The 24012-nt window shown below is 36.1% G+C and overlaps 1 protein-coding gene across 10 annotated transcripts in view; it reads right to left on the minus strand.

The window, feature by feature from the left end:
* The window catches only part of LMBR1 (limb development membrane protein 1), a 163713-nt gene that overhangs the window by 40867 nt on the left and 98834 nt on the right, over nucleotides 1-24012 (minus strand). For 8 of the 10 annotated variants that reach the window (XM_082398841.1, XM_082398844.1, XM_082398846.1 and 5 more), the window contains 6 exons: nucleotides 22441-22521; nucleotides 21151-21227; nucleotides 20429-20506; nucleotides 17591-17664; nucleotides 17265-17355; nucleotides 15956-16022 (listed from right to left, as the gene is read on the minus strand). In XM_082398841.1, coding sequence (XP_082254967.1) covers nucleotides 15956-16022; nucleotides 17265-17355; nucleotides 17591-17664; nucleotides 20429-20506; nucleotides 21151-21227; nucleotides 22441-22521 — 468 coding nt within the window. Of the gene's footprint in view, nucleotides 1-14890; nucleotides 15082-15955; nucleotides 16023-17264; nucleotides 17356-17590; nucleotides 17665-20428; nucleotides 20507-21150; nucleotides 21228-22440; nucleotides 22522-24012 lie in introns of those variants that run through there. The other 2 variants (XM_082398849.1, XM_082398847.1) reach the window with 2 other exon arrangements.

Here is a 24012-nt window from a genome sequence, read left to right on the forward strand (position 1 = left end):
GTGCCCGCTCAGCAATCGTGGCCCAGCCACAGCAGGGAGGTGCGTGCACCCCACACAAGGGGATGCCCCTGAAGCACCTGGCTCTGGTGACTGGGGGTGGGATTCACAACGTGGCCCCATAAGACACCTACATACGGCCATTCCTTCAAGACCAGGAGATGCAGCTGATATGCCTAATACACAGAAACAAACACAAAGAGGCAAACGAGGAGACAATACCTTCCGGATGAAAGAACAAGACAAAACTCCAGAAAATGAACTAAATGAAACGGAGATATGCAATTTACCAGATAAAGAGTTCAAATGAATAGACATAAAGAGATGCTCACCAAACTTGGGAGAAGAAAGGATGAACTCAGTGAGAATTTAAAAAAAGAAATAGAAAAAAATATATATATATATGTCTATTTTTTAAATCAGAATTGAAGAATATAATAACTGAAATGAAAAATACACTAGAGGGAATCAACAGCAGGTGAGAGGATGCAGAAGAACGGATCAGCAAACTGGAAGACTAGGTAGCAGAAATCAATCAGAAGAGCAAAAAGAAAAAAGGACTTAAAAAAAATGAAGGCAGTTTAAGGGACCTCTGGGACAACATCAAGCATGCTAACGTCTGCATTACAGAGGTCCCAAAAAAAGAAGAGAGAGAAAGGGACAGGGAATCGATTTGAAGAAATCAGCCTGACAGCTTCCCTAACTAGGCAAAGGAAACAGACATCCAGGTCCAGAGATCCCAAACAAGATGAACACAAAGAGACTCACACCAAGTCACATTATTATTAAAATGTCAAAAGTTTAAGATAAAGAGAGAATCTTAAAAGCAGCAAGAGAAAAATGACTAGTTACATACAAGGGAACCCCTACAGTTCAGCTGATTTTTCAGCAGGAACTTTACAGGCCAGAAGAGATTGGTATAATATACTGAAAGGACTGAAAGGAAAAAACTTACAACCAAGAATACTCTACCCCAGGGGTCCCCACCCCTCCGGCCGTGGACCAGTACTGGCCCTCAGCCTGTTAGGAACCGGGCCACGCGGCAGCAGGAGGCAAGTGGCAGGTGAGCAAGCAAAGCTTCATCTGCCGCTCCCCAGCGCTCGCGTTACCACCTGAACCATCCCACCCCCCCTCCCCCATCCATGGAAAAACTGTCTTCCACAAAACCGGTCCCTGGTGCTGAAAAGGTTGGGGACCGCTGCTCTAACCAACAAGACTATCATTCAGAATTGAAGGAGAAATAATTCCCCAAACAAGCAAAAGCTAAAAAAGTTCATCACCACTAAACTGGCTTAACAAGGGACTTCATTAAAGGGAAAAGAAAAGGCCACAACTAGAAACAAGAAAATTATGAAAGAAAAAAAATCTCACTGGTAAAGGCAAACATATAGTAAGGGTAGTGGCTCAACGACCTGTAAAGCTAGTATGAAGGCTAAAAGACAAAACTGGTAAAAATCACCTGTATCTAAAATAAATGGTTAAGTGATACACAAAATAAAAAGATGTAAAATATGACATCAAAAACATAAAGTGTGATGGGGAGGGAGGGTGGGATGTAGTGCTTTTACAATGCACTCAAACTTATGCAACCGTCAACTTATAATGGACTGCTATATACATAGCAGGTTGTTACACAGGAACACCATAGTACCCACAAACATAAAACCTATGAAAGATACACAAAAACTAAAGAGAAGGGAATACAAACATAACACTAAATAAAGTCATCAAATCACAAAGGAAGAGAACAAGAGAAGAAAAGAACAAAGAAGAATTATCAAAAAATGCAGAAAACAATTAACAAAATGGTAATAAATAAATACCTATCAATAATTATTTTAAATGTAAATGAATTAAATGCTCTAATCAAAAGACATACGGTGGCTGAATGAAAAAAGACCAGACCCAAATATATGCTGCTTACTAGAAACTTACTTCAGATCTAAAGGCACACACAGGCTGAAGGTAAAGAGATGGAAAAAGATATTCCATGCAAACGGAAAGGGAAGCTAGAGTAGCAAAACACAAATTCAAAAAGATACATGCACCCCAATGTTCACTGCAGCATTGTTTACAATAGCCAAGATATGGAAGCAACCTAAGTGTCCATCTATGGATGAATGGATAAAGAACATGTGATATATATATATATATATGTATGTGTATATATGTATATATATATACACATACATACAATGGAATATTAGTCAGCCAAAAAAACCTGAAATCTTGCCATTTGCAACACATGGATGGATCTAGAGGGTATCATGCTAAGTGAAATAAGCCAGACACAGAAACACAAATACCATATGATCTCACTTATATGTGGAATCTAAAAAACGAAACAAAATGAAAATAGGCTCACAGATACAGAGAACAAACGGTGGTTGCTAAGGGGAGGGGAGTGGGAGGGTGGGTGAAATAGGTAAAGGGGATTAAGAGGCACAAACCTTCAGTTATAAAAGAAATAAGCTACAGGGACATAATAGGCAGCATAGGGAATATGGCCAATAACACTGTAATAACTCTGTATGATGACAGATGGTCACTAGGCTTATCATGGGGATCAATTCATAATGTAGATAAATGTCAAATCACTATGTTGTACACCTGAAGCTAATATAATATTGTACATCAACTATACTAAAATAATAAACAAATAAATAAATAAAAATTTAAGGAAAAATTTAGCCCTTGGAATTAGATTACCATGTCAAGGAAACAGGGAAGAGAACAAATATCAATATTTACTATCTACTGTGTAAAGATCTTTTCTTAAAAATATAATTTATTGAGATGAAATTCACATAGCATAAAATTAACTAAATAATTCAGTGCATTTACTGCATTCACAACATGTGCAACCACCATCTCTATCTAACTGCAAAACATTTCCATCAGTTGAAAGTGAAAGCCCCTACCCATTAGCAGTTTTTCCTCACTACCCCTCCCCCCAGTCCCTGGCAACCACTAATCTACTTTCTGTATCTATGAATCTTCCTCTTCTGGACACTTCATATAAGTGGAGCCATACACTATGTGACCTTTTGGGTCTGGCTTATTTCACTCAGCACAATGTTTTCAAGGTTCATCCACGCTGTAGCGTGTCTCAGTGCTTCATTCCTTTTTCTTTTTTTGTTTAATTTTGGTAGAACGAGCATAACATAAAATTTACCACCTTAATCATTTTTAAGTATGCAGTTCGGAAGTGTTAAGTACCTTCACACTGTTGTACAACTAACGTCCCGAACTCTTTTCATCTTGCAAAACTGAAACTCTGTTCTCACTAAAGAACAATTCTCCATTTTCCTGTCCCCCAGGCACTGGGACCCACCATTGCACTTTCTGTTTCTATGAATTAGATGACTCTAGGTACCTCATATAAGTGGAATCATACAGCATCTGTCTTTTTGTGACTGACTTATTTCACTTAGGCATCATTCCTTTTTACAGCTGAATGATATTACATTGTATGTATGAACCACGATTTATTTATCCATTCATCTGTCAATGGATGCTTGCGTTGTTTCTAACTTTGCCTATTATGTAAGGGTCTTTTAAAATAATACGACTAGCACACTTGGTCACAAAAGCTTGGAACACGGAAATACAGGTAACCAGGATGAAAGCAGGATGCCTGGAATATCCTGGTTCACCTGTCCTGAGACAGTCCACCTTCACATGGTGGCATCCAATGACGTCACAAAGATTTATTAACTAGGGACTGTGAGGGATAAAAAGACGCATAAAATTTGGTCTTGCCCTTTAAGAAATGTAAAGTCCCTTGAGAAAGTCAATCCGCATAGGTACGTATACCACAAGGCTGAAACAAGAATCTGGTACACCTTCACATACGACAGAGGATGCAACCTGGCCTAAGAGGGTGGAAGGACTTGCACAGGCAGAGAAAGGTTGAGACCGTGGGAACAGTGTGAACCAATGTGGGCCTGGAGATGGAAAAGTGCATTTGCAAATATCACATCAATTTTAGTCATGACTATTTACATGCTACAAACTCATTTTGTCCTAAGGTGAAGCAATTTAACTCAGTAGTCCAGATGAACTAGCATATGTGAATTTTAATACAAATTAAAATTAAATGAATGGTAATTATAATCATAGCCCAAGAACAAACTTGAAGTGCTAATTTTAAAACAAGTGTAAATTTAAGACCTCCAATGATGGTAACTGCCTACTCTCTTCCTGGAGAAAATCTCCTGAGATGGGGCCTCCAGAGTATCTCTCAATATCACATCCTCATTTGGAAAATTAAATACTTCCCTGGTTCTTTTGCTTTGGTTTCACTTCTTACTCTACCCTCCTCAAAGAAAAGAACACCTGTTTAGAATCCACTTCATGAACATTCCCTCACAATGAAATATTAAAATAAAATCATATACTCAGCTCTCTGCTTTGATGCTAAACAAGTCTGATTCTTTGCACTTTTTTTTACAAGGGAAATGGGAAGGCAGGGGTGAATGCAAGAAATATTAACAAGATGAAAATGAGGAGTGCCATTAGGTATTGGTACAGGAAGGTGGAGGCATCTAATAAACTCCCCAGTTTCTGGTTTGGCATACTGAATAGAAAGTGCCCAAGGATGGAAGTACAAGGGAGGGAGAAAAGGAGAGAGGAGGGAACGAGGGAGAGATGGAGGGAAGGAAGGAGGGACACTCACACAGACACACACGTACACGCACGTATGGGTCGCACAGGGGAAATGACCAATGTGAGATGGCTGCGGGACAACACGTGGAGTACAGAGGCAGGGTTATCTGCTCCTAGCTCAGGGGTGGGTGGTGGGTTAGAGGTGCGCATCTGGGGACAAGTGTGTGGATGAAGCGGAGGAGCAGTAAAAGAGACAGCTAAAGAATAGCCAGAGAAGGAGAAGGAGAAAAAAGAGGAGTGGTGCCCATATATTAAGAAAGAAGACATCTGTGAAGCGGGGTTACAAACAGCAAGTGCTACTGAGCAATTAAGATAAAAACAAAATGCACACAACTGGGCAACCAGGAGGTCACTGGTGACCTGAGCAGGAAGAGATAATTAAGTATTCTGGGTTGAAATTCATTTTCAGCTGACTGAATTCCGATAGAAGAAATGAGTTCAAAACCTCTTCCTCTTTTAACTCCTACTGATGGCACACCAAAGTTAGAAGTCAAAGAAGAAACAAGAACACCCATCAGAAACAAAGTAATACCCAGGTGACAGTTATAAATTTCCTACAGAGTGCACTGTGTGTGTGCGTGCACATGCACACGCGCAAGTGTGTGTGTGTGTGTGTGTACACATAGAAAAAGATTTTAAAAGCTACATATCAAATTGATTCCTGGAAACTCTAAAGAAAGGATTGGTATTAAAAGTGGTGGTCGGTAGGACCTTCAAGATGGCAGAGGAGTAAGACATGGAGATCACCTTCCTCCCCAAATACATCAAAAATACATCTACATGTGGAACAACTCCTACAGAACACCTACTGAATGCTGGCAGAAGACCTCAGACATCCCAAAAGGGTCTTCGTGGTCCGGCTGGCTGTCAGGCCTGAGCGTCTGAGGTGGGAGAGCCGAGTTCAGGACACTGGACCACCAGAGACCTCCCAGCCCCACGTAATATGAATCAGCGACAGCTCCCCAAAGATCTCTGTCTCAACGCTAAGACCCAGCTCCACTCAACGACCAGCAAACTCCAGTGCTGGACACCCCAGGCCAAACAACTAGCAAGACAGGAACACAACCCCACTCATTAGCAGAGAGGCTGCCTAAAATCATAAGAAGTTCACAGACACCCCAAAACACACCACCAGACGCGATCCTGCCCGCCAGAAAGACAAGATCCAGCCTCATCCACCGGAACACAGGCACCAGTCCCCTCCACTAGGAAGCCTACACAACCCACTGAACCAACCTTACCCACTGGGGGCAGACACCAAAAACAACAGCAACTATGAACCTGCAGCCTGCAAAAAGGAGACCCCAAACACAGTTAAGTTAAACAAAATGAGAAGACAGAGAAATACACAGCAGATGAAGGAGCAAAGTAAAAACCCACCAGACCAAACAAATGAAGAGGAAATAGGCAGTCTACCTGAAAAAGAATTCAGAGTAATGATAGTAAAGATGATCCAAAAACTTGGAAACAGAATGGAGAAAATACAAGAAACGCTGAACAAGGACTTAGAAGAACTAAAGAGCAAACGAACAATGATGAACAACACAATAAATGAAATTAAAAATTCTCTAGAAGGAATCAATAGCAAAATAACTGAGGCAGAAGAACGGATTAGTGACGTGGAAGATAAAACAGTGGAAATAACTACCGCAGAGCAGAATAAAGAAAAAAGAATGAAAAGAACTGAGGACAATCTCAGAGATCTCGGGGACAACAATAAACACACCAACATTCGAATTATAGGAGTCCCAGAAGAAGAGAAAAAGAAAGGTACTGAGAAAATATTTGAAGAGATTATACTTGAAAACTTCCCTAATATGGGAAAGGAAATAGTTAATCAAGTCCAGGAAGGGCAGAGAGTCCCATACAGGATAAATCCAAGCAGAAACACGCCAAGACACATACTAATCAAACTATCAAAAATTAAACACAAAGAAAATATATTAAAAGCAGCAAGGGAAAAACAATAACATACAAGGGAATCCCCATAAGGTTAACAGCTGATCTTTCAGCAGAAACTCTGCAAGCCAGAGGGACTGGCAAGACATATTCAAAGTGATGAAAGGGAAAAACCTACAACCAAGATTACTCTACCCAGCAAGGATCTCATTCAGATTCAACAGAGAAATTAAAACCTTTACAGATGAGCAAAAGCTAAGAGAATTCAGCACCACCAAACCAGCTTTACAACAAATGCTAAAGGAACTTCTCTAGGCAGGAAACACAAGAGAAGGAAAAGACCTACAATAACAAACCCAAAACAATTAAGAAAATGGTAATAGGAAAATACATATCAATAACTACCTTAAATGTAAATGGATTAAATGCTCCAACCAAAAGACATAGACTGGCTGAATGGATACAAAAACAAGACCCATATATATATGCTGTCTACAAGAGACCCACTTCAGACCTAGGGACACATACAGACTGAAAGTGAGGGGATGGAAAAAGATATTCCATGCAAATGGAAATCAAAAGAAAGCTGGAGTAGCAATTCTCATATCAGACAAAATAGACTTTAAAATAAAGACTATTACAAAAGACAAAGAAGGACACTACATACTGATCAAGGGATCAATCCAAGAAGAAGATATAACAATTGTAAATATTTATGCACCCAACATAGCAGCACCTCAATACATAAGGCAAATGCTAATAGCCATAAAAGGGGAAACTGACAGTAACACAATCATAATAGGGGACTTTAACACCCCACTTTCACCAATGGACAGATCATCCAAAATGAAAATAAATAAGAAAATTCAAGCTTTAAATGAACCATTAAACAAGATGGACTTAACTGATATCTATAGGACAGTCCATCCACAAACAACAGCATACACTTTCTTCTCAAGTGCTCATGGAACATTCTCCAGGATAGAGCATATCTTGGGTCACAAATCAAGCCTTGGTAAATTTAAGAAAATTGAAATTGTATCAAGTATCTTTTCTTACCACAATGCTATGAGACTACATATCAATTACAGGGAAAAAAACTGTAAAAAGTACAAACACATGGAGGCTAAACAATACGTTACTAAATAACCAAGAGATCACTGAAGAAATCAAAGAAATCAAAAAATACCTAGAAACAAATGACAATGAAAACATGATGACCCAAAACCTACGGGATGCAGTAAAAGCAGTTCTAAGAGGGAAGTTTATATCAATACAATCCTACCTCAAGAAACAAGAAATATCTCAAATAAACAACCTAACCTTACACCTAAAGCAATTAGAGAAAGAACAACAACAACAAAAAAAACCCAAAGTTAGTAGAAGGAAAGAAATCATAAAGATCAGTTCAGAAATAAATGAAAAAGAAATGAAGGAAACGATAGCAAAGATCAATAAAACTAAAAGCTGGTTCTTTGAGAAGATAAACAAAACTGATAAACCATTAGCCAGACTAACAAGAAAAAAAGGGAGAGGACTCAAATCAACAGAATTAAAAATGAAAAAGGAGAAGTAACAACTGACACTGCAGAAATACAAAGGATCATGAGAGATTACTACAAGCAACTATATGCCAATAAAATGGACAACCTGGAAGAAATGGACAAATTCTTAGAAAAGCACAACCTTCCAAGACTGAACCAGGAAGAAATAGAAAATATAAACAGATCAATCACAAGCACTGAAACTGAAACTGTGATTAAAAATCTTCCAACAGTGACTTCCCTGGTGGCACAGTGATTAAGAATCCACCTGCCAATGCAGGGGACATGGGTTCGAGCCCTGGTCTGGGAAGATCCCACATGCCGCGGAGCAACTAAGCCCGTGCATCACAACTACTGAGCCTGTGCTCTAGAGCCAACGAGCCACAACTACTGAGCCTATGTGTTGCAACTACTGAAGCCTGCAAGCATAGAGCCCATGCTCCGCGACAAGAGAAGCCACTGCAGTGAGAAGCCCGTGCACCGCAACAAAGAGTAGCTCCCACTCACCGCAACCAGAGAAAGCCCGTGCACAGCAGTGAAGACCCAAGACAGCCAAAAATAAAATAAATAAATAAATTTATTTTTTAAAAAAATCTTCCAACAAACAAAAGCCCAGGACCAGATGGCTTCACAGGCGAATTCTATCAAACATTTAGAGAAGAGCTAATGCCTATCCTTTTCAAACTCTTCCAAAATATAGCAGAGGGAGGAACAACCCCAAACTCATTCTACAAGTCTACCTACCATCACCCTGATACCAAAACCAGACAAAGATGTCACAAAAAAAGAAAACTACAGGCCAATATCACTGATGAACACAGATGCAAAAATCCTCAACAAAATACTAGCAAACAGAATCCAACAGCACATTAAAAGGATCATACACCATGATCAAGTGGGATTTATCCCAGGAATGCAAGGATTCTTCCATATACACAAATCAATCAATGTGATACACCATATTAACAAATCCAAGGATAAAAACCATATGATCATCTCAACAGATGCAGAAACAGCTTTTGACAAAATTCAACATCCATTTATAATAAAATCCCTCCAGGAAGTAGGCATAGAGGGAACTTACCTCAACATAATAAAGGCCATATATGACAAACCCACAGCCAACATCGTTCTCAATGGTGAAAAACTGAAAGCATTTCCTCTAAGATCAGGAACAAGACAAGAATGCCCACTCTCACCACTATTATTCAACATAGTTATGAAAGTTTTAGCCACAGCAATCAGAGAAGAAAAAGAAATAAAAGGAATCCAAATCGGAAAAGAAGAAGTAAAACTGTCACTGTTTGCAGATGACATGATACTATACATCGAGAATCCTAAAGATGCTACCAGAAAAATACTAGTGCTGATCAATGAATTTGGTAAAGTAGCAGGATACAAAATTAATGCACAGAAATCTCTTGCATTCCTATACACTAATGATGAAAAATCTGAAAGAGAAATTAAGGAAACACTCCCATTTACCATTGCAACAAAAACAATAAAATACCTAGGAATAAACCTACCTAGGGAGACAAAAGACCTGTATGCAGAAAACTATAAGACACTGATGAAAGAAATTAAAGATGATACAAACAGATGGAGAGATATACCATATTCTTGAATTGGAGGAATCAATATTGTGAAAATGACTCTACTACCCAAAGCAATCAACAGATTCAGTGCAATCCCTATCAAACTACCCATGGCATTTTTCACAGAACTAGAACCAAAAATTTCACAATTTGTATGGAAACACAAAAGACCCCGAATAGCCAAAGCAATCTTGAGAAAGAAAAATGTAGCTGGATGAATCAGGCTCCCTGACTTCAGACTATACTACAAAGCTACAGTCATTAAGACAGTATGGTAGTGGCACAAAAGCAGAAATATAGAATAATGGAGCAGGATAGAAAGCCCAGAGAGAAACCCACGCACATATGGTCACCTTATCTTTGATAAAGGAGGCAAGAATATAAAATGGAGAAAAGACAGCCTCTTCAATAAGTGGTGCTGGGAAAACTGGACAGCTACATGTAAAAGAATGAAATTAGAACACTCTGACACCATACACAAAAATAAACTCAAAATGGATTAAAGACCTATATGTGAGGCTAGACACTATAAAACTCTTAGAGGAAAACATAAGCAGAACACTCTATGACATAAATCACAGCAAGATCCTTTCTGACCCACCTCCTATAGGAAAGGAAATAAAAACAAAAATGAACAAATGGGCCCTAATGAAACTTAAAAGCTTTTGCACAGCAAAGGAAACCATAAACACGACGAAAAGACAACCCTCAGAATGGGAGGGAATATTTGCAAATGAAGTGACGACAAAGGATTAATCTCCAAATATACAAGCAGCTCATGCAGCTCAATATCACAAAAACAAAAAACCCAATCCAAAAATGGGCAGAAGACCTAAATAGACATTTCTCCAAAGAAGATATACAGATTGCCAACAAACACATGAAAGGATGCTCAACATCACTAATCATTAGAGAAATGCAAATCAAAACTACAATGAGGTATCATCTCACACCAGTCAGAATGGCCCTCATCAAAATATCTACAAACAATAAATGCTGGAGAGGGTGTGGAGAAAAGGGAACCAACCCTCTTGCACTGTTGGTGGGAATGTAAATTGATACAGCCACTATGGAGAACAGCATGCAGGTTCCTTACAAAACTAAAAATAGAACTTCCATACGACCCAGCAATCCCAGTACCAGGCATATACCCTGAGAAAACCATAATTCAAAAACAGTCATGTACCACAGTGTTCATTGCAGCACTATTTACAATAGCCAGGTCATGGAAGCAACCTAAGTGTCCACTGACAGATGAATGGATAAAGAAGATGTGCCACATATATACAATGGAATATTACTCAGCCATAAAAAGAAACGAAACTGAATTATTTGTAGTGAGGTGGATGGACCTAGAGTCTGTCGTGCATAGTGAAGTAAGTTAGAGAGAGAAAAACAAATACCGTAAACTAACAGATATATATGGAATCTAAAAAAAAAATGGTTCTGATGAACCTAGGGGCAGGACAGGAATAAAGATGCAGACATAGAGAATGGACTTGAGGACATGGGGAGGGGGAAGGGTAAGCTGGGACAAAGTGAGAGAGTGGAATGGATATATATACACTACCAAATGTAGAATAGATAGCTAGTGGGAAGCAGCCACATAGCACAGGGAGATCAGCTCGGTGTTTTGTGACCACCTAGAGGGGTGGGATAGGGAGGGTGGGAGGGAGACGCAAGAGGGAGGGGATATGGGGATATATGTATACGTATATGTATAGCTGATTCACTTCGTTATATAGCAGAAACTAAGACAACATTATAAAGCAATTATACTCCAATAAAGATGTTAAAAAAATAAATAAATAAAAATAAAAGTGGTGGTCAAGGGGGCTTCCCTGGTGGCGCAGTGGTTGAGAATCTGCCTGCTAATGCAGGGGATACGGGTTCGCGCTCTGGTCTGAGAAGATCCCACATGCCGCGGAGCAACTAGGCCCGTGAGCCACAACTACTGAGCCTGCACGTCTGGAGCCTGTGCTCCGCAATAAGAGAGGCCGCGATAGTGAGAGGCCCTCGCACCGCGATGAAGAGTGGCCCCCGCTTGCCGCAACTAGAGAAAGCCCTCGCACAGAAACGAAGACCCAACACAGCCAAAAATGAATAACTAAATAAATATTTAAAATAGTGTGGGGGAAAAAAAAAAGTGGCGGTCAAAAGGAATTTGAGCCTGATCTGTTTTTAATATTCCTCATAAGAAGTTATTCATGTACATACTTAAAAATTAATTGAAAAATAAAATTTCCTATAAATAAGGAGATAATCTGTTCATCAGTCTCAGAGTTGGCCATGTATAGGTGTACTATTAAGTATTCTCAGCCAGGTTGGGGGTCTTGATTCTTAGTGTAAATTAGATCCTTACTGTAGTTTACGTTCTAGTTTTAATTGTAACATTTTAATTCTTAACATTTAAAAAATTACATCTTAAGGCTCCCTCCAACTAAATAATCCTAACTGGAATTAATTTCATATGAAAAATATTTTATAACAAATCAAAACTTAAGGGAGTTGAACGTATGTCAACAGATGGCTAAGTTACTTAGAATACGTGGCCAACACGATATTTCCTCAGGCAAGAAGGACTATGTGCTCTGAAACAAGAACAGCAACAGAAGGACACGACAAGTGGACACTGGGAACGGGGGTGTTGAGGGAGTGAGCATTAGTGACCCTCTGACTTCTTTCAGATATTTGACACAGAATACTTTTCCTTTATAATTAAAAATCCTAACTAGATATACAAATTTATTGGTCAGGTATAAGAACATTAGTAATCAATCAAAAGTTAATTTTACCACTCATTTATTACGCTCTGCAATATAACAGAATATAATTAAGTCATACACAATTTTTTTGCGGAGAAATTTTCAATACAGGGTTTAGAATTATTTTTACATCAAAGCCATAATTAGGAATATATATTAAGATTTATACTTCAATTTCACATTTGTCATGTCTAAGCATCATTTATTTCTGATTCACACTGGAGAGGGAAAGCTCAGGGTAAAGATTACTAGTGTATTTACAAACCCAAATAAAGACCTCTCCCGCAAAGGACCAGTTTTTAAACATAGACCCTTCATCAAGGAACAAAAGAGAATAATACACTTTAAATCCTGCAAGATGATGGACTATATGGGACCCAGATGAGAAATACATGGAAATACTAAAAATAGATCCAAGCTGATTTGAAAGGTTAAGTGTTTTTTGTTTTAAGTGTATTAAAAAAAATCTGCTTTTGGGCCTTGAATAACTTAAAATTTACAGAAAGAATTTCAGGATGAAAATACAACTAACTATAAAAATAACTTCAAAATGGAAATTAGTAAAAGTATTACGAAGTCTATTGGTTGCATCTGAGAAAATTTTTCCTGTTAAAGGAGATTTCAAATAAAGAATAATGTAAAAACTGTCAATCTCTCAGTTGTTTCTTGATTAAGCATAACCAAGAACATGTCAGCAATCTGGCAAAATCTATTCTCACAAAATTCACTGCTGCCTTTAAAATATTTTGTTATAGCAAAGTCTGGGCCTCTATAAATAATTTATTAGGTTTGAGCCTGTTCTATTTTCACTTTGTGAACCATCTCCTCTAATCACCTTGAGAGTCTATTATACCAAAGAGTAAATTGATTGCTAAAAATAAGGACATCATATCCCTCAAAATGTTGGATTTTTCAAAACTGAACACTAAACAGGCAGCAAAACAACGTTTTGGAAAGCATATCCACTGACAGGGCATCAGTTTTAAAAGGTTTTAAAGATTTCAAATAAAAAGTGTTACGCACAGATTCTTTGTGTTTCCAATGGACAACAAAACTATCATCGATATTAATTATATTTGGCTAAAAATACATAGCCAAAATGCTCCTCACAACCTAATTCTTTGTGGCAAGTGATATGCTTGTAAAATCTACTTAGTGGTAATTTTTTAATTAGTATAAAATCTTCCATATTTAAATATAAGAAGCTATTTCAGAGGAATTCTGTAATAAATCTGTCATATCACACCAGGCATTCAAGTCTAAAGCTATAGTTTATACCAATGATGCAGCAATAGCAGTTGGCAAATTAAATTTTTTAAAAAACATTTTCCTTTTTGAAGCAAAAATATCACCAAATTAATCATTTTATACAGGATTCAATACACTTGCAATTTACAATTAAAGTTATAATCATCACTAAAAATTACTAAAGAGAAAAACTGCACTTATACAGATAAATTATAATTTTCCTTGCTCCTTCATTTCTCATTTAACTGAGAACGCCGGCTGAATTCACAGGAGCAAAGGAGAGCACCCTAAGGGTCAGGACTTCCTTGTGAGAGGCAATGAGAAAGAGTGAAAAATTTCACAGCTTGGAATTTGGTTGTTAAATGCATCCTCTATTCTAGTCTTATAAGCTTTTCAGCTAGTAAATCAAAATCCCGTTATACACTAAGATAATATTCATGACAATTCTCTATATTTTATCTTCTTAAAATCAAAGACTCAATTCTAAAGGGTTAATAGAGGCATTACAAAGTAACTCTCTAGTTTGCATTTCCCATAATACTAAAATAAAGCTTTTTCTTTTAGTCCAGAAATTTGCTTTTTTAATACTGTGAAAAGCCTCTATGAATCTGTTTAACGTATTTCTTTCTTTTCATCTATTCAGTGCCACTGGGCATAACATGTAGCGCAGTGCGTGTTGATATTTTGCAAAGCACCACATGACTCACTGTACCCTAATGCACTCCATTAATCCTGTTTGGACAGCTGGGTCCAGGCATTTGTTAGCTGCATTTTAATTGTTCCATCTTTCTTTTTCTTCTTTTTATTTATCTCTATGGCAAACTACTCAGGAATTTAATTTGTTGATCTTCAAAAAGCACATTTTGCCATTAATTTGTTTTCTTTGTATTAAAACTGTACTCAGCACGTAATTTTCTTCCATAAAATCCATATATTACTATTAACAATTAATCTTAAATAACAGAGCACAGTGAATTTCATAAATGATAAAATGGTAGGTTGGCTACAATATCACAGAAATTATTTGTTGGACTGCCATAATACAAACGATCACAGCTACAAATCAAGTTACTAAAGTGTATATTTATGGCATTTTCAAGATTAGCACACCATAAGCAGATGTCAAAACGATAACAAGTCCTATAATGCAAACACAAAAGAAATAAGACCTCTAAGTAAATGAGCTTTGTATTAGTCTGTGGAACGGCGGTCCCTTCTACATTTACATTTAGATTCCACTTGTATTAAAACATGAACTTCTCTGTGAGCATTATGAAGATGACCACAAAGCTTATACCCTTCCTGGCACAGCCTGCATCCCCGACAGCTGTGGGCCTTGAATAAATAATGGAGGCCACATAAGCGCTAAAACAAAAGCAATTCAAAGTTACTTGCAATCTTTGTCATAAGCATGTTGCTAAGGTTGAATAATGGGATTTTCCTAATCATTTGTGAACACTCAAGTCAAAATCTAAGTCTAGAAAACGGAACAGAACTGCCTAGTGGAAATTTTTGTCTGAAATAATATTTAGCCAAGAACTGAGAATACAGTCTGCAACAGTGCTTTATAAAAGATAAGAACACCAAACGAAGGAAGATTTATTCAACTATTTCAATGACACACTGGAAATATTTTACTTTTAAATGATGACCAAAATTCTCTGTGAATTGAAAAATTAAGAAAACTACATAAATCACAAGCCAGTAAAAAGCTGACGAACTAAAGGATGACCTTTAAATCAGTGCGTGCTCTCCTAGATCTTACTGCTTTCAAGTCTATTCCCGGGACATAAAGCAGCTTAAAATAAGTGTTACACAGTCTCAATTTTTTAAACCACATACTAAATTACACATTTTTTAAAACATTTCACGTAGAAAAAATTAGTTTAGTATTTTCTAGACATTAAATATTGTTTTTTTAAAAAAAATCACAGTTTCCTCACTAGAGGACTCCAAAACTTAATTAGTCAATGAAAAAAATAAAGTCTATTGTTTGGACAAGGACTATTTCTAAGTACTTGAAAAAATAAGTGGTCTTTATTTGATAAAAGTGCTTATTTTGGTACAGCTCTGTATATAAATGAATTACAGAAGTAAAAGCATAAAATAATGTGGGAGGGAATAATATATTTCAAAGAGTGATCTCTTTGAAAAACAGTTTAGAAACTAGAAGTTTAGCAAGAAGTTTGATACTTGAAAAGCTACTGACTTTAAATGAAAAGTTCTCATTTAAACTTACCCAGTGTTCTTGACATAACAGGCAGTGCGGAGCTCAAGACCAAGATTGACACACAATTCCCAATGATCTGTTATGAGAAATCAGAAAGAATATTGGGCAGTTACACAGTATACGGATAAATAAAATCCATTCACATTCTGGCAAGTTACTGGACATTTCAGTTACCTACTGTACTTTGCTAACTTCTGAATGATACTATTCAATATAGAAAATAAAGAGAATAGAAACTTTTCTACAAACATTTAAAGTTCTATCTGTGAGTTCTAGAAGATATTTACAGTACCTGACACAAATATAAAGTTTTAGAACACTTAAATTACTTCACACCTCGGACAACGCATTTTACATTATTGACTGAGGTTGCTGATTTCAAAAAGGTTTGCCTAACAAGTAAAAAGTAATTAATATTTTTAATACTTCTGACTCTACTTTTAAAGCCAAGACTACTGCTCAAGATAGATAATATCTACTTCTAATATGTTTAACTATTGTAAGATTTAATACCAAAAAGCTAGAAATCCAAAACACCTAAATTCTAGTAATTTTCAATGTATCCTATACTTATTCTTTCATATTAAGTAAGAGATGCTGAAAATACTACTTAGTACTTATGATTACTTAAACTAGATGCTAAGTATCTCAAGAAGTCATAGCATTTTAGATAAAGATATATAAAAATAACTTCTCCCCTTTAGAAGAAGCTGAAAATATGGAATATATAATAAAAAAGAAAAGAAGCCAGCATCTCTTGTTATTCTTCATTGTCAGCCTGTGGGAATATTTTACAAATGCAGTCACTATATAAGATAACAGCCTTTGTTATTCCAAAGCCAATGACATATTGTAGAAAGTCAAATTAGCCTCAGACTACAAAATGTTTCTGAATAGAACTCTTCCGTCTTGCTTTAATTATTCAAATTTGAAATACTTTGTCTCTACTACTTGTAGCAACTAAGTTCTTCAGATTTCAAACAAGCTCCCTGAAGTACAGTCAGCACAATCGAAGTTACTCATTAGCAATACGTTTTCTTTGTAGGAAAAAGAGTCCTTTCAGGAGCCGTCTATAGCTAGTTAACAAGCTCTGCGGTTCTATGCATTTACAAGTGAATGGATGCCATCCAAATTAAACAGAGCACATCCTTTTCCCACTCATTCAGCATTTTGAAACTCTTCCAGTGTGTGTGTTTACGCAACTTACAAACAAATACCTAGAACCGCAAATGAACCATTCACCACGATTACTAAATAAAACAGTCTGTTTGTCTTGGAAGGCAAAAGGGAGGCACAGTCACCTAAGACTTTACCTTACCTTTGTCATCGTTGTGTCATCCTTCTTGGGAATAAACTTTCCAAAAAATCGGAGGCTATAGAAACCGACAACAGAGGACACCATAAGATAGCTGTGAGAATCAAGGAAAAACTCTCCAAAGAATGTGTTTCCTTAAGTTCTCAATTGTCTCCAAAATGTCTTAAGGCCGAAAGGAAAAACAAAACAAAACAAAATGCCACTTGGAGTGCTTGAGGAAGACTGACTTGTTTTTTCTTCCAGGAAAGTGTCTTAGTAAATTACCACTGTCCCAGAAAACTAGACAGAAAACTTGTTAACAGACAGAACTTCAGTTAAAGAAAGGATACAAAATCAAAATGATTTCAAGTGCAGCTCCCACAAAACCAAAAGCAGAAAGAGAAGCATTTCCTATTCCAGGCCCCTGGGGGGAAAAAAAACACTTTTCAGAATTCAATGACACTATTATATTTGGTTTCCCTAAAATTGTTGTTTCATAAATATAGGACAGTTGAAATTAGGAATGTTTAATACCCTGGAGTAACATCTAGACGTTCAAACGAAAATAAAACGTGACGAGACTGAATTCATCAACTAATTCAACCACGTTATCACTTTTAACAAGCTCAAAACATTTCTGATTTATCTCAAATATAATTTAAGTTACTTATCAAAATGATATGATTATTGTTAAATCCTAAATATTCTTGGAAGAAATTTTTAAAAAATATAATAGTATAATAAGAATAGAACACATAATTGTCTGAACACTAAGGCAACATATAAAAACTATACAATTAAAATATGTCAAAAGGAAGCTAAGCAAAGAAAGAAAGTGAATGCACATATCCTGTTACTACTCTTGAAAGTTTCCTTTCCCTAAATCTTCCTTGGGAATTCAGGGATTTAATTAACACAGATTTTCCAAATGCAATGCTATAAATTTTTCCCTAAACATCATACCTATTCTCAAAACCTATCTTTATCTAGAACTTAACAAGTAGAAAAAGTAATATTTATTAATGAGGCCAGACAGGCAAAAAATCATTTCTTACTGAAGTAGGAACAATGTTTTCAAAGCATACTAATTACAGAAACTCTCTGAATACAAACTACTACTTTGCTATCAGCTTCAATTACATCTAACAGATATACCAGGATAATTAAGAATATAAAGTCAGCTTAATAAAAAAATAAACCAATAAATAATATCATATTATTTATACAATCTAATATAGGCATGAAGAAGTTAGAATACCCATGGAAATTTCATATATAAATAAGGTAATGGACAAAGAATTTACCAACTTTCGTCAATCTTTTGAAGAAAAAATGAATAATGCTAACAGAAAGCTTATTAACTGGGATGGAAAACACTTTGGAAATATTCTCTGTCTCAAGAGAAGGCCTACAGGCAAGATTAAGATGATCTGATTTATTTACACAATCATAAAAAGAGCATACCACATATAAGTCCTTCTGTACTATGCACGAAAGGAATGGTACAAAAATGTACCACAGGGCTTGGGCCTCACCTAGTATGTGGTATAAGAAAATGGGTTAAAAAATGGATAGAAGTCAACACAGTAGTTGACTTCTGCTTGATCAATGGATTTGGGTCTAAACAAAAGACAAAAGACAAGGCTGTGGATGGAGGAGGACTGCTCACTGCTGTTTTTCGTTAGTGGAATGACAGACCTGAAGCAAGCTGGCAGGCTCGCAGTGGTGGAGAGGCCATGGCAGTGAGAGATGGCACAAGGTCCTGAAGAGGCTGGGGGCAGGGAGCTAAACTGAGAATACTGCTGAAAGAATTAGCTTCTGAAAGAAGCTTCATCTTTGACTGAAGGAAAGGAATTAAGATAAACATTGGCTTTTTTCTATGAGAGAAAAGGTGTATCGTGTGGTTCAGAGAGAGAAGTGGCATGTAGGGAAGCAAAATCTGCACCCCAAAAGCTGTCTCTCTGGCATAAGGATCATTTTAGGCTGATTGTTTTTAAGAAACAGAAGACTCGTTAAGTCTTTCTTTTTAGCGCCACCCCCACCTCACCCCTTAACTGCCTAAAAGAATTCAGACGAAGGACCTGGTCCAGGCGGAGCACTATCACCAGAGACAGCTACAAAGAGTATGGGCTGAGTGTGGTAGACGGAACCTGGCAAGACCTGGAGACCAAAGGCCTCTCTGTGTCCCCTCTGTTTACCAAACATCTGCTTTTCCATCTCCATGTGAATTGCCTTCCTCCCGCTTGAAGTTCCAAGCTCCTACCCCCTTCTCCTTCTCTTAGATGGAATATAAGCCTCAACTGCCCAACCTGTCCTGGGGGGTCATTATTCTTACCGGGCTCCCACATACACGTAATTAAATTGTTTTCTCCTGTTAATCTGTCTCATGTAAATTTAATTCTTAGACCAGCCAGAAGATCCCAGAAAGGGTTAAGGAAAATGTTTTCCCTCCCCCAAAGCATGAAAAGTTTGGAAGAGTTTTGAAGTCATCTCTATGGGAGATGGCAAAGGTGCTAACTTCGAAAAGTGTAATAAAATGTCAAAACTTAAATGCTACTTTAAGTATCCAAAAGTTTATAGAGACACCTAGAAAAAGTATGTCATATATGAATATTTAGTGGAAACTACCTTCCATAAGGAGAATATATTTAAATAGACTAATTGATGCAACTTAATAAAATCATGAATTTTTAAACAAGAGAAAAAATTAAGTTAATTCATGAAAAGATGTATATCTGACTCTCCTCCAGCAACTGAACATTTTGACTCAAGTTCATAAAATGACTCCTTTGAGGCATGAGTCCTTACAACCACATATTTGGATCCTTTGCGAACGCAATGAATCCATCTAATAAACTCTTTATATTTCACTATTTCACAGAACATACATTTTCTTAAAGGATCACAAATATGAATTTCAGTAAAACAAAGATAAACTCTGATACAAAGTGTAAAAGGAAACTCTGATACTTGATTAAAAACCCAGACAATCCAAAATAAGAAATCAGAAACAAAAAATATAGTTCAGAAACACTGTTTATGAAAGCTCACTGCATAAAGAAATTCATACAACTTGAAGTATATATATGCAGAAAGGTGAATGTTTTCATTTATTTATTTGAAACACTCAGTTTATACACACAGAATACTTTTGCAAAAGAAAGACATTTTAAAGCATTTTACTTTACCCTTGTTCCCTTTGGCATTGCTGTTTCATCAACCAACAGGCAAAGAATATTACAAGCCACCAAGAGGACCGAAATGGACTACAACACAAAAAGCAAGCCATCAGTTTTGAATTTCAAAGATATTTTGTCAATACACACACATTAAAATCTAAGTAACCAACCAAATGTATGCTTCAGAATAGAGGAAAAGCAGTCAAGACCAAAACTCTACATATAAACCTGAAGTAATGAGACTATAAAAACTCCAGAATAAATTCGTAAAAATTCTGCAAAGTATTATAATCTCAAAGCTTAAGAAAAAAGCTATTAATATAGATCCATTTATTAACTGATTTTACCAGTTGGAACCCACAAATCCACATATTTTAAAAATGGTTAAAATGTTATCAGAACTAATTTAATAATATAATTTTCAGATCTTATCACAGAGTTTGATCAGGGTATCTACAACACTTTGTCTCTTCTTAATTTTCAATTGAAACAAAAGAATGAATTTCCTGCTTCTATGAGGAAATAGATAATCTTGAGGACTTTTCAAAATTACCATTAATTTCATTTTTTGCTCTATTGAGTTTTTACAAATAAAAGCATAGATGGATTTTAATCCTGTTGATAGAAAACCAGTTTACCTGAAACCATTTAGCTGAGGGAGTTGCCATACACAAATGCTAAAGTAAATAAAAAATAATCTGCCTTATTTAACTAGGCAAATAAATTCTTACTGTCTCAATAAGAAGGAGAACCATAACAGCAGGATACACCAAGTTTCTTTCCCATGCTGAAGCCTTTTTGCGCCTCTCTATTAGAAGGAAAAACAAAATATAATAAAAGTTTCAGTAATTTCCAAAACTTCTCCCCAGATTCACATTTTCATTCCCTACTAATACAACCAGTATGTATTATTCTTACATAAATTATCTTTTCCTAAAAACATAAATTATTTTTACTTTTCCTCCACAAACTATAAAAATCAGAATTTTAAAATCAGTTTGCTACATTAAACATCTCAATCCTGTGATGCTCAAATTTTAGCACTGTAAAGACGTTTCAATTATTGATGAAACATATTGTGGATACACAGCTTACTCTGAAAATATAGTAATATTTGTATTTCTTTTTAAATTTACATATTATTATAATGATAGATTTACACACTGATAGAGATCTGGAAATATCAGGTAACATGAGTAAGAATCCCCTCTAATCCCACATCCCAAAGGTAAACACTTCCAGTTTTCTAAAGGCTGGAAGCAAACCTCCATTTCTAGTGACAAAGGTCTACCTTGTAACACACCAATCCTTATGCCATGAACAACTGGAAAAGATGGATCAAACTTAATTTTTTAAAAAGAAATGTGTATGAAGATGTTAGAGAGCTACCATAATAATGGAAATTGAAGTCATTCTAGCTTTTTCTGCAGATTCCAAAGGGATTTTTAAATACCTGATTATGATTTCTGCAAATAAAGCAGTTTACTTATTTTCCAAAAAAAAAAGGAGGGAAAATAAAGAAAAAAATTTAAGAGTAAAAAGGTCTAGCATATGTATAACTGGAGTCTGAGGAAATAAAAGAGAATGAGCAGATGCAGTATTTGATGAGATAATGGCCAACAATTTCCCAAGTGGATGAAAGACATTAAGCCACACACTCATGAAGTGCCACAGATCTCAAGAAGGATAAATACAAAGAAAAAAGACATTAAAAGATAATAATAACAGAAGATTACTTATCAGAAATAATACAAGTGAAAAGATAGTGGAGTGATATTTTGGAACATCATCATCTTTGAAAAGTCATTTTGTACACAGACAAAACAACAACAACAAAAAGTGAATAAATACATGCTCATCCCCTCCCCAAACTAAAAGACATTCTTTATTAACAGCTTTGGACAGACTGAAAGCTTGTAACATAGAGATTTCACAATTTTAAAAAATATTCCAGACTACAGTAAAGTCTTTAATAAGAAACCAAGACCAATACATAAGTCAAGGAAAAAAATGTACAATACCTAATTTTGTCTTAAGAGTCTTTACATTGTCAAGTTCTTGTTCCAACTCCGTTATATTGTGTTCCACTGATGAAGACAGTCCTATCAAAAGCAAAAACATTTTAGAAACATAACAACAGAACCCCAGAACAGGCAGCCCTCACATTTAATGAAAATATAAAAAACACACTGCAAATCCTGATCACTAATAATGAAAACAAGGGCTGCTGTGACTCACAGAAAAGTACATCCATTTCTTTACTCCTTAAAACTTCCAAGTTCTTGCTGATTAAACACTACATGTTTCCTAGAAAATTTCTTACTCTGGTAAAATTCTTACTTGATCTATTATTAATTTTTCATTGATTACAAAAGCATCATGTGCTTATTATAAAAAGTGAAAGAAAATCAAGATCTCCTCTCTTCATCCCACCTCCCTAACGTGACAACTGTCAACAGCTTGGGTGAGGTTTTCTTCACCTTCATGTACATACTCATAACATATATACACATCATACTCACGGTTTTTACTATGTATTTTATAAGAATGGGTCAAATCAGACATTATTTCACCACTTGCTTTCCTAGTTAATGATATGTCCACATTGACAGACAGCCCCAACTTCTTAACAGCTGAATAATAATTCCAGAATATGGATGTCCTTCAATTTTATTCAGAATTATTCCATTTATGAATATTCAGGTTTTCCTCAATTTTTTGCCACTACAAACATTTTTCTATGAACATCCAGTACTTTTTGGTTCTATTATTTTTGTAGGACAGAGTCTCAAAATTCAGACTGCTGAGTCAAAGGATATGAGCATTTACAGTTTTAAGAGACATTTAAAAGTTACTTCCCCCCAAATATTGTGATATATTGTAATAAGTTATTATAATAATTTACATTTCTATGAACACTTTATTATAAAATATGCTTGATGTCAGATGATTTTGCCCAACTGTAGGCTAACGTAAGTGCTCTGAGCACCCACTTAAGGTGAGCCAGGCTAAGCTGTGTTTGGTAGGTTAGATATTTTCAACTTATAATGGGTTTACCAGGACATAACCCATCGTAAGTCAAGGAAGATCTGTGTTTTCCAATCTCTTCCCCAGCAGTGGATGTTGTAAACTCTTGAATTTTTGCCAATATGATGGGTAAAAAATATTTTCCCATTGTTACTTTAACATGTACACCATGTTCATATTTTCTGCTTGTTTCTTCAGTGGTTTGTGTATGTCCATACTCTTTCTATTTTAACTGCTAAATTCTGAAATGGACAAATTAAAATCCCCCACTACAACTGTACTTTGAATAGTTTTTTCTCAGTTTTTAAGAATTTTTTCATTATGCGTTTGTATTTGCTAAGATTTGGGGGCTCCTGTAAGACTGTAACATGTTCCTTATGAATCACACCTTTTATCACTGCATCATGACCCTCAGTGTCTTTAATGCTTTTCTTTACATTCATCCCCCCCTTTCATATATCATCGTATTGGTAATTTTGGTTAGAGCAATATCCAATGCCTACATTATTACAATACAAATTCTATCTGCCACTTACCCATGTAATAAACTACGATTAGCTTTCCTT

The sequence above is a fragment of the Balaenoptera borealis genome, assembly GCF_965194805.1.
Source record: "Balaenoptera borealis genome assembly, chromosome: 7".
Taxonomy (NCBI): domain Eukaryota; kingdom Metazoa; phylum Chordata; class Mammalia; order Artiodactyla; family Balaenopteridae; genus Balaenoptera; species Balaenoptera borealis.